The sequence below is a fragment of the Brachionichthys hirsutus genome, chromosome 9 (genome assembly GCF_040956055.1).
Source record: "Brachionichthys hirsutus isolate HB-005 chromosome 9, CSIRO-AGI_Bhir_v1, whole genome shotgun sequence".
NCBI lineage: Eukaryota > Metazoa > Chordata > Actinopteri > Lophiiformes > Brachionichthyidae > Brachionichthys > Brachionichthys hirsutus.
Genome location: NC_090905.1, coordinates 11375882 through 11389346, shown reverse-complemented (window position 1 = coordinate 11389346; position 13465 = coordinate 11375882). Strand labels below are relative to the sequence as shown.

General features: G+C 51.7%; 1 protein-coding gene across 1 annotated transcript in view; it reads left to right on the top strand.

Moving 5' to 3' along the window:
* LOC137899539 (protein WWC3-like) overlaps positions 1 to 13359 on the top strand; it is a 16189-nt gene extending 2830 nt beyond the window's left edge. The window contains exons 2-16 of the mRNA XM_068743576.1: positions 2554 to 2663; positions 2832 to 3032; positions 3257 to 3333; positions 4278 to 4357; positions 6898 to 7027; positions 7373 to 7522; positions 7708 to 7781; positions 9105 to 9353; positions 10086 to 10175; positions 10260 to 10822; positions 10902 to 11013; positions 11838 to 11918; positions 12026 to 12112; positions 12792 to 12990; positions 13093 to 13359. Coding sequence (XP_068599677.1) covers positions 2554 to 2663; positions 2832 to 3032; positions 3257 to 3333; positions 4278 to 4357; positions 6898 to 7027; positions 7373 to 7522; positions 7708 to 7781; positions 9105 to 9353; positions 10086 to 10175; positions 10260 to 10822; positions 10902 to 11013; positions 11838 to 11918; positions 12026 to 12112; positions 12792 to 12990; positions 13093 to 13359 — 2470 coding nt within the window. The remainder of the gene's footprint in view (positions 1 to 2553; positions 2664 to 2831; positions 3033 to 3256; positions 3334 to 4277; positions 4358 to 6897; positions 7028 to 7372; positions 7523 to 7707; positions 7782 to 9104; positions 9354 to 10085; positions 10176 to 10259; positions 10823 to 10901; positions 11014 to 11837; positions 11919 to 12025; positions 12113 to 12791; positions 12991 to 13092) is intronic.
* Positions 13360 to 13465: the final 106 nt, after the last annotated feature.

The window sequence follows — 13465 nt, the reverse complement described above, 5'->3', positions numbered from 1 at the left end:
CCCTGTTTGATCCGGACGGCTCGGTCACAACAATAAACAATAAAAACGTACTGATTGTGTTGAACTGACTTCACGTCAGTTGTCAGGATGTGTCGATGCTCCTCTGAGGCTGGGGGGGGGGGGGCTGCCTAAACAGGACATGCCAGACTCCGTGGACCGACCTCCAGCTCTCGGCTCGGCATCCATTGTCTTTTTTTTTTTTTCCCTTCCACAACACATTTGTACGATTCTTCTTCACAAAGAAAGAATAATGTCGTAGACAACAGGATCTCTGCCTGTTTAGTGCTGGGGGGGCGGGGGGCGGGGGGGGGGGGGACGGACAGTCCCGACTCCTGCTGGGATCCATCAGCCCGTTTAATGTGCCGTTCGTTCGGTGACATCTTGAACTTGGACTTGCGTTAACACCCTTTGAATAAAGAGGGGTTCTGTTGCAGCCCCCCCCTGCAGGGCCGGACCAGAGAGTCCTGTTGCAGCCCCCCCCCCCCCCCCCCCCCCTGCAGGGCCAGACCAGAGAGTCCTGTTGGGAGTAGATGAGCTGCAGGGATGGGTTTAATAGCTGTCCTGGTCATTTCACTCTGCTCCTCCGTCGATGCGGCAGGCCCTTCCCTCGCGTCCAGACGGCGTCTAAATGTGTCCAGAGACGGAGACGTCTGTCCGCTGCGCCGAAACGCCACAGCGGCCCTCAGAGAGTGTGCATAAATGGCATTCCTTCCAAAAGTTTGTTTTCACGTTTCCTTTTTAACGTTTAGAGGAATGTGAAAACCAGCAATACTTGTGGCCTTCCCCCCCCTCCCCCCCAGACTGTCCATCAGTCACCATGGAGACGAGCGAACAATACGAGGCGAAGGCAGGTGGAGTCCGTGGCACGCATCCGAGGAAAATCAAAACATCCCAAATTCCGTTATTGCCTCGGGGCCTTCAACGCCGCCGCCGTGATGATGTCATCGCATTTGCTGTTTTTCTGATTGTGTTTGTCGTCTGAAGGTCAAACCCGTCTTTACTGGTCGCCGGCTGGGACGCTGCTGTCGGATCAGTTTGTTGTTCTGATTTGTTTGGGGCGTGTTGCTCGCTAACGGCCCGCTGTGGCTTTATCACATCGGTGTTTGCTGTATTTATACGGGCGGCCATTACTCAGTGAAGTTACCGTGGAGGAGTCAGCCATGTTTTTAATGAGGAGTTAATCCAATTGAAGGCCGGAGAGTCATCTGGTCCTCTAGAACAAGGGGCCGGTCCAGGTGTAACAGAGAGACGAACGATGGAGGAGCTGCTGCTGAGCCGGGAGCCCGTCGCCGCCGGTAGAAATGTCCTCTGAGACGGCCCAGGATGCCACAGATTATTCTAGAATTAGCAAATGTCTCTCTATTTCGTTTGGAAGTGGTGAGAGACGAGAGCCGGCGCCCGGCGAGGCGCCATTCCTCCACCCTCGGGCCACGCGGCCGTGGATTAGAGCCCTCCATAGCGGGATCGATCACGGCCTCCTCTGATTTAATGGCGTTGCAAACGGTGGTTATCACCAACCCCACGGTCAACGACAGGGAGATGATGACGAAGATGATCATAATAGATGTTGTCGTGGTTTAAGTCCGAGTTCCGAGGCGGCAGCATCATCACACTGAGCTGCTGTCTCCCAAGGCCGAACCGTGACTCAGGGAGGGCGGGGGGGGGGGGGGGGGCTGGTGTCACAAGACGGCGGAACAAACCAAACATTCAGACGGTGCGATTCAGAATCTGAGAGGACACGTGTGTCCCTCCGGGGGGGGGGGCAGCTGAGGACTAACTATATGTGACGCTGTTCTTGATGCCTCTGCCCTTCTGCCCGGGCCGAGTGGCTTTTAAGTATTTACCAGTGCAGTTCGTGTCCTGACGTCGTTTACCTTCAACAAACACTTGGAGGGTTCGGGTTAGCTCTGGGAGCGTGCCTGTGTTTGCTTTGCCCTGCCGTTTGACTGCAGGCACGAGGCTCGTGTTTTAGACACCACGTTGGCTAACGTGTGACTTTATTACACAGCTTCTTTTTCTTTTTTTTCCAAGTAGGGGTCGGTGAGGCAGAGCGAGGAATGGTCGAGTTATTGATTAATTTATCAAGCTGATCACTCCTTTTAGAAAGGATCCCACAATTCATCAGAGGAGGGAAGAGGATGGAGAACATCTTCTCCATGAACAACTGTTGACTGTTTTAGACACTTTCTGTCTTCATGAGACCAAGGACTAGGACATAAAGGTGACAAATCCGTGACAGTCACAAGCTGAAGAAGCTTGGGAGTCGCTAGATTCAGTGAAATAGATCGTCTGTCTGAGTTTTGGACACAACGAGGCTTTTATGGACGTCGCTTTAGGCTCCCTCTGGAAATGTTTTGGTGTTCCATGACATCTAAAACCAAAGAATTGATTAATCGTGAACACGATTCGATCAGCTGTTGTCCTTATCAGATGTTAGCATGTCTGCTAAACTTTCCAGTAGTAATAAAGCCCTCATTTATTCAACCCCGTCCTGTGATCGCTGATGGCTGTTTTAGGTATATGTGTGTGTGATTGGATTTAAAATGATTTCAGGATCACCAAACCGCTGACGTTTGCTGACTGCGTCGGGGATGAACTGCCCCTCGGGTGGGAGGAAGTTTATGACCAGCAAGTGGGGGTTTACTACATCGACCACATCAACAGTGAGTGTCTCCTTTTATCTGCTAATGTGTGTAAAATGATTTAAAAGCACATCAGTCAATGGAGTCTGTGTCTCGGGGGGGGCACCACAGGGCTCTGTTCTCTGATTCCATCACATGTCTAAAGGATCATTCGCACGCCGAGTCACTCTCGTTGTGTCCGGCCGACAGAGACCACCCAGATCGAGAACCCGCGGACTCAGTGGAGGCAGGAGCAGGAGCGCATGCTGAAGGAGTACCTGGTGGTGGCGCAGGAGGCCCTGAAAGCCAAGAAGGAAATCTACCTGGTCAAACGGCAGCGCCTGGAGCTGGCTCAGCAGGAGATGCTGCTCTTCAGCGAGCTGTCGGAGGACAGCCGCTCCATCGCCAGCAGTAAGACACACCAACGCCTGCCGGGGGGGGGGGGGGGGGGCAAGTATATAGGAAATCTTCCAAACCTCCAATACTTGTTTACCCCACCCTGTCATTTATCAACTTCCAACCGGTGTCCAGTATCCAGGGGGGGGGGGTCACAGAGAGCAACACCAGATCCCCCTTCAAACATCAGACGGCCCACTGCTGATCCCTCGCTGTCTTTTGTTGTCCTGTGTCCACAGCGGTCTCCGGTCTGTCCTCCAACGCGAAATACGACCCCAGCCAAATAAAAGTGGAAATAGCTTGTAGACGTGAGCGGGTAAGTCATTATCGCAGGAGAACAATGGGCCGCTGTGAGGGGCGCGCTGGGTAGAAAGGGGGGCTGGGGTGTGGCCCCCTACAGGATGCTGCGGCTCTGGCCTGGGGCCTCCAGAGGATGAGGATGAGATCACCATCAAAGGGTCAGGCGGAGGCTAGGTCGCCGACTCCTAAGGGGCCAGGCTGGACGTCGCTCTGGGGTCGGTCACGTGAGTGGAGGGCGTTTCCTGGATCAGAGGGCGTTTTACCCTGGAGAGGAGGGGAATTCATTTTAATGCGGCTCTTTGAGAGAAGTAGTTTAACCGATTCTATCGTCTGATGATCGATTCTTTAACGTCAATCAATGACATTCTCGTCTGCCTACTCTGCACATTGTTTAATATGAGGAAATGTTAGCATTCTAAGGCGTCAGGCCAAACTGGTGACCACGGTAACCATTACGAAAAACACCCGATGACCCGAAAGCCTCGCAGCAAACATCCTCCTCCATCCGGTCGGCTGTTCCTGCTGTGACGCTCCAGATTGCACTTTTGAAGTTGTTGGACAATTGAATTTCTAAATATAAAAATGCGATACAATCATCCAGCGAGAGAACAGTGTGAGTCGAGGGCGTCCAAACATTTCCCATAATGCAGCGTCTTTCAGCAGACATTCAACCCCTGGTGAATGGTCACTGAGCCAAACTCTCACACAACTCCTTTGATAAGTGAAATGAAGTCGACATGCAAAAGGTGGAGCCGCCCTTTGAAGTGGATGCACGAAAGATACGGGCTCCGGAATCAATCCAGAATGACACCCTAATCGGGCATCTTCTGTGCGTGTGCGTGAACAGAGTTCACATTCCTGTATGTTGGCAGTCATGACTCGGCGGTTTTGCTTGCTGATGTGGTGAGAGCGCCACCGTGCGCGCCCATGGTAACCTGGCGCTGTGCCGTGTGTCCACAGCTGTCCAGACTGAAGCAGGAGCTGGCCCAGGTGAAGCAGGAGCTGCAGTACAAGGAAATGGGAGTCGAGACCCTGCAGGAGTGAGTGCCCCTCTGTCTCCGTCTCCGTCTCCGTATCCCGGAGCCACCCTTCCTCCCGTGTCCACCCTTCTCCTTCCTGTAACGCTCGGCGCCGCTGCTCCCCGCCCAGCGGCCTTTCCCACTTTTTCACTCCGTCTCGGCTCAGCCTCATCCTGGATCTTATCCTCTTTCGTCAACGCTCCCTTTATGCGTCTCGTTGTTCTTCGACGTGTTTCTAGTAAGCTCAGAGTAATTCGCAGAAGGACCCGTTTCACCCCTGAGAGTAAATTAGAGGACTTCCAAACTCTAATGAGATGCTCTTCTGTTGTGTTTCAGAGGCTGCTGTTCTGTCTTTCCGCTTGGGTTTGTCTTTCATGTTAGAATTCTAAGCTCCACCTCTTGTAAGGGGGGGGGGGCTTTTGAGAAAAGGCAAATGGAGGGAGTTTTGATGGAAAAGGGGACTCCACCTCAGGAAGAGGATGCACCAGTGGATTGCAGGGAGCCAAGGCTCAGCCTGGAGAGGAAGTTGCTCCGTGGAGAGAGGAGGGGCTGGGGAGGGGGGGCTCGAGAGCTAGTTTCAAAAACACAGAGATATCTAGCAGCAAATTCCTTTGCTACTTCCTGAGTCCAGAGTCTCTTATCTCATAGATACAAGTCAACTCAAGTGATTCCCAGAATAGCAGGGAGAATACGGGCCTGGTAGAAAACCTGGATGCATCCTCCCTGTGCGTTCCATTCGCGCGTGTGTGTGTGTGTGTGTGTGCGGGCGCGCTGGCATGTGATTGTGCCTTTGTTTTCCTGCGTGTGCGTGTGCGTGTGCGTGTGCGTGCTGTATCGTTTCTGGGTCGTTTTTTTTTTACCCTCTAAGGTTAAGGCCAAACGGGAACAGGCAGTTGTTTTTCGCTATCAGCTGGCGTCAGCAGCCGAGCTAATTGACCGTGCCATGTCACGCCAGATAAAGCAGACTAACAGCCTAATTTTCACCGCCCCTCAGGGAAGAAAATGTGGGAGTTCACCTCTCTCTGGCGGTTTGGCCTGCAGGAATCTTTTCTCCTCATTTCTAGCCCCTCTCGCCTTGACGGATGAATTTGGTTTTCGCTACGTCTCACCTGGTGAACGAAAGCTTCGATCCATTTAATCCTGTTGCGTGTTGAAATGTGAACTGCTCAGGGTGTTCAATACAAGCAGGCGCCGAGGGGTGGGGAGGGCCTTTTTATTTTTCTTCTTCTTCTTTTCTAAGAATATAAACTCCCAGGCTTTGCCAATGGGGTGGGGGGGACAAAGCAAAGCTTGTTTGGGGAGGGAGAGGCAGGGCTGGGTGGATGAACAGTACCTGCTGTTGAAGGAGAGTGGAGGAAGCGGGCTGTGGTGAGAGCAGAGGCCACATGCCAGGCCCAGTGATGGAGGAGGCACCGTGCTGCACTCCCAACCAGCAAACCGAGAAACCCCTCCCCCTCCCCGCCCGCTACACTCCAGCATACGTGACGTGACTTCAAAGCCAGATTGGTTTTGGACAAAATGTGATCAGTTTTTTGAAGCTTCGGCATCCAGAGAGACATTAATCAAATAGTCTCCTCGGTTTAAAGCGAGGCTCTCGTCCAATCACAGCCCTAGAACGCAGCTCTGTAGAGGCCTGAACAATGTCCCAGCATGCGGAAACAGAGGCTGGCATTTACAGCAGACTGTCAATGCCAGTGTTAGTATTTTTTATATTTTTTAGTGGTTACAGTCCCAAAATAAGAAAATGAAAGATAGAATTCTTCTACTCCTATAGAGGCTTGTGTGATTGTGTATTTAGTGAAACGATGCCCAGCAGGTAGATTTTAGCTTTACCAGCTGACAAACGCAGGTTTAATAGATGTAATTCATATTTACAACGCTATCTATTGAAATGAGCTGACCAACAACGAAATTAATCCCTTTATTAAATTTCATAGACTTCAGACTAGAACAGAGGTGGGCAAACCTTTTGACTCGCGGGCCACAATGGGTTCTAAACCTTGACAGAGGGGCCGGGCCAGGAACAGATGGATGGAGTGTTTGTGTGAGCTAATTTAAATGACATGCAAAACCCATTACATGAAAGGATTTGGCCTTTTACAGGTAACATTACAGGGAAAAGGTAAAATGAATCAGGTTTAATTATAATGAAATTTAATTTAATTATATGATTTGGATAAGTTCGGCGGGCCGGATTAAATAGCCCAACGGGCCGTATATGGCCCCCGGGCCTTGGTTTGCCTATGCCTGCCCTAGAATAAAGCGTAGGAAGCTTAAAAAGCTTAACATGCATGTAGATCCAATGTTTGAATATTTAAATTGTCCTTACTGGTTTAAAACTCCACACATCAATAGAAAGAACAAAATAAAATATACAGGCAGTTAGGTGCATTATATTTAATAAAACCAGTTTTATAGGGATCGCAGTCAGCTCTGGGACAAGTTGGGAAGGGGGGGGGGGGGTCCCATATTTGATCATATATTAGTGGGTTTTGCTGTTTAAACAAATCAACTGACCCTCGAATCTTCCTCCACTAAACAAACGTGTGTTTGTGTGTCAGGATCGACAGGAAGATGTCCTGCAGTCAGACCAACTACAAGCTGGACGAGGCTCAAGCCATCTTCAACGAGCTGCGAAGCATCAAGAAGGCCATCAGCACAGGCGAGAAGGAGAGGCAGGACCTCATCCAGGTAGTCCTGCTGAGGGAACGCTCTCTGCTGACCTCTAGTGTCTGTCAGCCGCTTCTGCTTGCGTCTTGGCGCCGCCTCCGCACTCCGACACATATCCAGAAGTCTGACTCACCAACCCGCGTCTCTGAATTCGTCAGCAAAGCAGGAAATGTGATGGAGTAGGTGATGAATAGTGCGTGATGATTCCGTCCTCTGTTACGGAACGTCCACAGGAGGCAGATGACAAAGCGATAAAGTGGTTTGAAATGAGGAACAGGATATTGTTCAGCTTTACCATTCCGTTATGCAGATGACTCCCCTTTTTTTTATTCCGGTTTTGTCGTTCATCTCTCCTCCGTCCCACAGAGCTTGGCCAAGCTGACCATGAACTGCCAGAGCGGCTTCTCTCTGTGCGACTCGTCCAACGAGGTAGCGAACAGCACTGGACCCGCGGGGGACTCGTGCGGTCTGCAGCGGTACTGTGACACCGGCTGTCAGACTGACATCATGGGAGAGGTGAGAGACGTCCCCCCCCGCGTCCCCTCGAAATGGACCAAATGAGCAGCTGTTTGTGACGTGTCGACGGCCTGCTAGAAGCCCCTTCACGTGTTTCACTCAAGCACGCCTAGCAGCCGTCGTTTGTTGCGTGCGGCTGAGTCTTGTGGGGCATTCGTAATCTCTTTGTGTCTCTTTTGTCGTAGTACGGCGCCCAAGAGTCCTCGCATTTAGTGGACAAAGTCAAAGTCAACTGGCAGTACGAGGAAGCAAAGAAGAGGTACTTGTTTATCATTTGTAGTTCTCTGACTCGCATCATCAGCCCTCGCCTGGCTCTGCCTCACATCGTCAGCCCTCGCCTGGCTCTGACTCGCTCTGCCTCACTCTGCCTCGCATCGTCAGCCCTCGCCTGGCTCTGACTCGCTCTGCCTCACTCTGCCTCGCATCGTCAGCCCTCGCCTGGCTCTGACTTGCTCTGCCTTACTCTGACTCGCATCGTCAGCCCTCGCCTGGCTCTGCCTCGCTTTGACTCGCATCGTCAGCCCTCGCCTGGCTCTGCCTCGCTTTGACTCGCATCGTCAGCCCTCGCCTGGCTCTGCCTTGCTGTCCGGCGGGGAGGGCGTGATATGAATAGTAATTGAGCCCGCTGGCCACAGCTGCCCCGAACCATGTCTCGCCAGCGGAATGAGCTGGGTGGTCAAATTCTTCACCCCCCCCGCCACTCTGCTGACTGTGTGCTGCCTTTGTGCGCCCCCCCCCCCCCCCCAGTGTACGCCCAGCGTCTCCACAAGGTGGTTTTTAATGCACGCACTGTTCAGTCAAATATATCTCCGCTCAGCTGGAAGGCTCCCTTTATACCCTGGCCAGTGAGAGGAGGCTCCGTGCCTGTTGGCGTGGAAACGTACGCCGAGGTGTGGCGTGAGGTTGTGGACGCCCTAAACGTTAACGATTATCAGGAGATTATAGATACCTCAGCTGCAGAACAACCGAGTGACAGCAGCAGGAAAAATGTTGTTACGCCGGCTTTACGCACACGTTTTAAACCAGACTCGTGTTGCTGCAGTGACTGAGCAGCAGCAATGCCAATCAGGGAGGGGGGGGGGGGTCTGGAAACTTGCATGCTCTGTCACTGAGTCACTGCGTCTGAAATCCAGCATACGTAAACACGGCTGTTTCATCGGCGTGAGGACTCTGAGGACTCTGAGGTGTCCCACTTGTCCTCGTCTGGCGGTCCTCACCTGTAAGGCAGCAGGTAGAAGGACGGCCGCTGAGCCCTGTGGACCCGGATCAGCCACGTTTCTGTGAATCAGAACTCAGAGGCTGCATTTAGCATTGACAAATAATTGCAGTTTATTCAAAACTTCATAGAACTTTAAGGCTAACCTTGATTTCTGGTTAAATCAACATGAAGCATGAAGAACATGCGGATAGAAAGCGATTACATGAAGGACCACGACCACAGGCCTGGACGTTGTACGCTAAATGTGAGGGGGGAACCAGAGCGGTTGGTGTGTGTGTGTTTCAATAAGTGTGCCAGATGGAAGGAGAAATTCGACGTGTGTCTCGTGGACTACATGGTGTTCCTTCCTTGCTGCGTTCCCAGAGTGCAGAGCATACAGCACCAGCTAGCGCAGCTGGACGGCGAGAGCTGGTCGGGGCGGGCCGAGGCGGACCGGGACCGGGACTTCATGCAGCTCCTGCGTGAGAAGGAGGCCCTCCTGCAGGAGATTATCCTGGTCAGCAAGCAGCAGCATCCTCCGGAGACTTTGCTGCAGCTGGAGGAGGAGCGCTCCAGGCTTGAAGAGGAGGTGCAGAGAGCCCACAGCTCCCAGAGCCAGGGAGCCAATCAGAGGTGAGCGAGATGAGGGTGTTTGTTCAGTATTTATAGCTTCTTGTCTTTGACACAGAGCGTGGAGGAAGACAAATGTTTAAATGTTATTCACTTAAGTATTTACTCAACTCGGACTTTATTTGTAAAGCTCATTTAACCAACCAGAGTTTGCCAAAGTGTTGTGCAGGTTAGAATAAATATATAAAATTAGAGCATACAAACGAAACGACAACAAAAAACCCACGAAAGCAAGCAGTGAAACGATGTCGAGGACTCTCTACCGCCAGCCGTTAGAAGCCTTTCAAAATAAAACACATTTCAGACTGGGTTTAAAAGCCTCGAGGGACTGAACAGACCTGATGTGTCAGGGCAAGTTATTCCAGGGCCGGGGGGAGCAGCTACCCCAAAAGCTCCGTCGCCCTTAGTTCTTAACCTGGTCTATGGGACAGACAGCAGCAGCGGCTGATTGGCTGATCTCGGTGGACGTGCAGGTGCATGAATATGGAGCAGAGCTGTTAAATATTGATGCTGCAACGGCAGCCAAAGGAGTGGGGTCACTCAGTGAGGTCACTGCTGTACAGACATTTAACCATACAAATGTTTTAAAAATGCACATTTACATGAATACTTAAAAAAACGGAAGCTGCTATGTTGAACCTGAGATATCAAATCCCAAACATCGAGCCGATTTAGAAACGTTTAACTTTCTGAACCAACTGATCTGCGTCTGCATCCGCGTGTTCCTGCCGACAGGATGCTGCAGCAGGAGAAGAGGAACGTTCTGCTGAGGCAGCTGGAGGAGGCGACACGCATCACCACCTACCTTCACACGCAGCTGAGGAGGTGCGCCCCCCCCCCACCCCCACCCCCGGTTTCTTCAGCTGCTCTGCCGTGTGTCTGACGTGTGTTTATCCTCCGTGTCCGCAGCATGTCGGCCAGTTCCCTGACGGTGTCGTCGAGCAGCAGCCGGGGCTCTCTGGCGTCCAGCCGGGGCTCCCTCGCCTCCAGCCGGGGCTCCCTCAGCTCCATCAGCTTCAGCGACATCTATGGCGTCCCACAGTTTGAGCGTCACGATGGACTCGGGGAGCCGCTGGACCCCCACTTGCGCTACCTGCTCCCTCTGGAGACGGTGTCCAGAGACTGCTCCCTTTTCACCCCCGACCCCCTCGCCCAGAGCAAGAGCAAACGCTCCCATGACACCCCTCAGTCGCTGGCCTCCCTCTCTTCCCGCTCGTCCCTCTCCTCCTTGTCCCCCCCCAGCTCTCCCATGGACACACCCTACCACTCTGCCCCCCAGGACTGCCCTCTCATCCAGATGACTGAGGAGTACATGGAGCAGGCAGGCCGCGGCCTCCTGGAGGGTCTGCGGGCGCAGTCGCAGCCCCCGTCGCACGGCGTCATGCTGAGCAGCGAGGACATGGTCGGCCCCGCTGTTGTGCATCAACAGAGTCACAGGGACGCCGGGGCTCAGGGGGCTTTTACGTCCACAGGCAAGTGGAAGGGAGCTCAGCCTTGCTCCGCAGAATAAAAAACTCCCTGATGATTAAGTGGGTGTTTCTGCCTCTTTAGGAGTGACTCTGAGGGGCAACAGGAGCGGCAGGAGGGCCAGGAGAGTCTCCGCAGGCATGTCGGAGGACGCTCTGGCTACAGACAGCGGTGTGTTCGAGGCCTGGGGCCGGAGGTGAGAGACGGTCCAACCGCATGATGCTGAAACTACAATGGAGCAGACGCTCCCCCTGCTGACGGGGGAGAAAACCGCAGCACAGCTTGGTTTTGACATTGTGGTGCAGGAATACCTTGACATACACACACACACAATTATATAATAAAGAATATGCAGTATCACTGTAATAAAAAAAATATATATATATGAGTTTTACCTTCAAGACAGACGATGGCAGCTAACAGCGATGTGCAGCGCGGAGGAGGAGGGAGGGAGGGGATTGGACTTGCATAAACTTAGACATAATACTTTGCCTTTGGATGGCTTTGTGTTCTTGAGAGCATTTTAGGATGGTACATATCGTCAATCTACTCCACTCATACTGGCTTATCCTGGTTTATTGATAATTGCATGTTTCATCGCCACCATGCATTTTTTTCTTCTCACTGCCTTCCTTACGGCTCGTTTTTGTTGGACCCATCACTTATTATAAAGAATATTCACAAATACAGCCAAAATCACTGAAGGAGTGAAACAGCGCTCGGCCATCTAGCGTCAGCATCTGGAAGCGTGCTCGCATCTCAAATTTATACTCGCACCTCAAAGCCAAGCCTTGCTCGCAGGCCTCTTGGAACGCTCGTATGTCGAGGTGTTACCGTATTTGTTTGTGGCATCACAAAGATCTGAGAGCAAGCAGAAATCGGGGGTTCTTAAAGTTTAACTATTTAAAATGAGGTGGTGATGTCATAGGCACTCTAAAATGAAATGCAGAGTCTATAAAAATGCATCATTATCAGAAGGAAAGAACAGTTGGTTCATTCTTCATCTCGTTCCTCCACCAGGGCAGAGGAATCCGATGAGATGTCCTACATGAAAGAGCTGACCGCTATGAGCGAGCCCACCCAGATCCAGCTGGGGCTGCTGTGAGTGAATCCTTAGTGCACGCGCACACACACACACACACACACCTAGAGTGGGTGGGTGGCATTATTTATCCCGTCGGTATCGAGCTCCATTTCCTCTTGTACAGGTGGGAATCCAATTGTCACTCCCTGAGGCTGCATCTGCTGCAGCTCAAGAGTTTAAACCGGTCCATTGTGAGAGACGGACATAAAGTGTGAGTGTTTATTACTGATGATTAGTCGGTACGATGTCTGTGTGTGTTAATTCACGGGGGTGCCTGAACCTTTAAACTCATGCATATATAGGGTTAAATGATATGCAATATCACCGTTACGGTTAAGGCTTAATATATTTTGAAAACCTTTTTTTAAGTGGCACACAGAGGAAGCTTGTAACTTGAATCCAAAAAAGAAGAGTGCTTGGATTTACACCGTCCGCATGGTGATCTGGATCATCACCAAAAGGTTCTAAGTTGTTCTGGGTATCTTTATACTCCAACCATGAAAAGTAAAAGTGAATCAGAGTTGATGTATTTTTAACGAATTTTGAATCCGTAAATGGGGTTTTCAATATTAAAATGATCTTTTTTTTTCCTGACTCCATTCTGGATCCGATCCAGATGGAATTCGGTGGTGAGATAGAGCCCCCTTACACAGGTATGTAGGGTGGGGGGGCCACCCTACATACCTGTGTAAAATTCCATAAACATCGGTCAATAATCAACTGAAATATTGAGGAAAATCTAAAACCAATCCATAATCCAGGATCTCTTCTGGATCGTCACCAAAATGTAATCATCGGTTCCTGCTAACATTCCCAGAGCATTTTGAGTTTCCTTGAGTTGCATAACCTCTGTCCGTTCACGTTGTGAACACTGCTGCACTCGTGTCCAGGTACGTGAAGGTCCACTTGATTCCGCTGGACGCCGGCAGGACCTGTGCGGCGTTTTACTGCTGTACAGCGTTGGAGCCGCAGTCCCACATGAGTTTCAACGAAGTCTTCCGCATTCCCGTCCCGGCTAACACCCTGGCGGTGTGCGCTCTGCAGCTGTCCGTCTGCTCTCTGGGACCTCAGGCGCAGGAGGAACTACTGGTGGGTCTGGAAGGCCAAGCAGCGACACCGCTGATGATGGAGAACATCACTGAGCTCATATATTGTGTGTGTGTGTGTGTGTGTGTGTGTGTGTCCCTGCAGGGCACAGCCCAGGTGAGCCTGGCAGAGTGCGAGGGCTGTGCAGAGATGGTTTACCACTGGCTGAGGGTGCAGACGTTGGCTGGATCGGAGTTTCCCCGGCCTGAGCAGAAGAGCCTCGGCCTCCGCCGACACCAGGACAGCCAGGAAGACGAGCAAAGGCCCAGAGCCGCGGTAAAGACACAGCGATGCTGTTATTCCACCAGTAAGGTCAGAGTTCAGCAGTCGCATGACTGCATAGTGCAGGTAATCCGGGGTATCAGCAAATAAGAAAACAAGCCGGGGGGGGAGGGGGTGGGTCAGAGGTTTTAAGATGTCAGAGAAGTTGAAGGTCGGAAAATGAATGTCAGTTTGTGTAAATCTTTTGTTTTTTTCC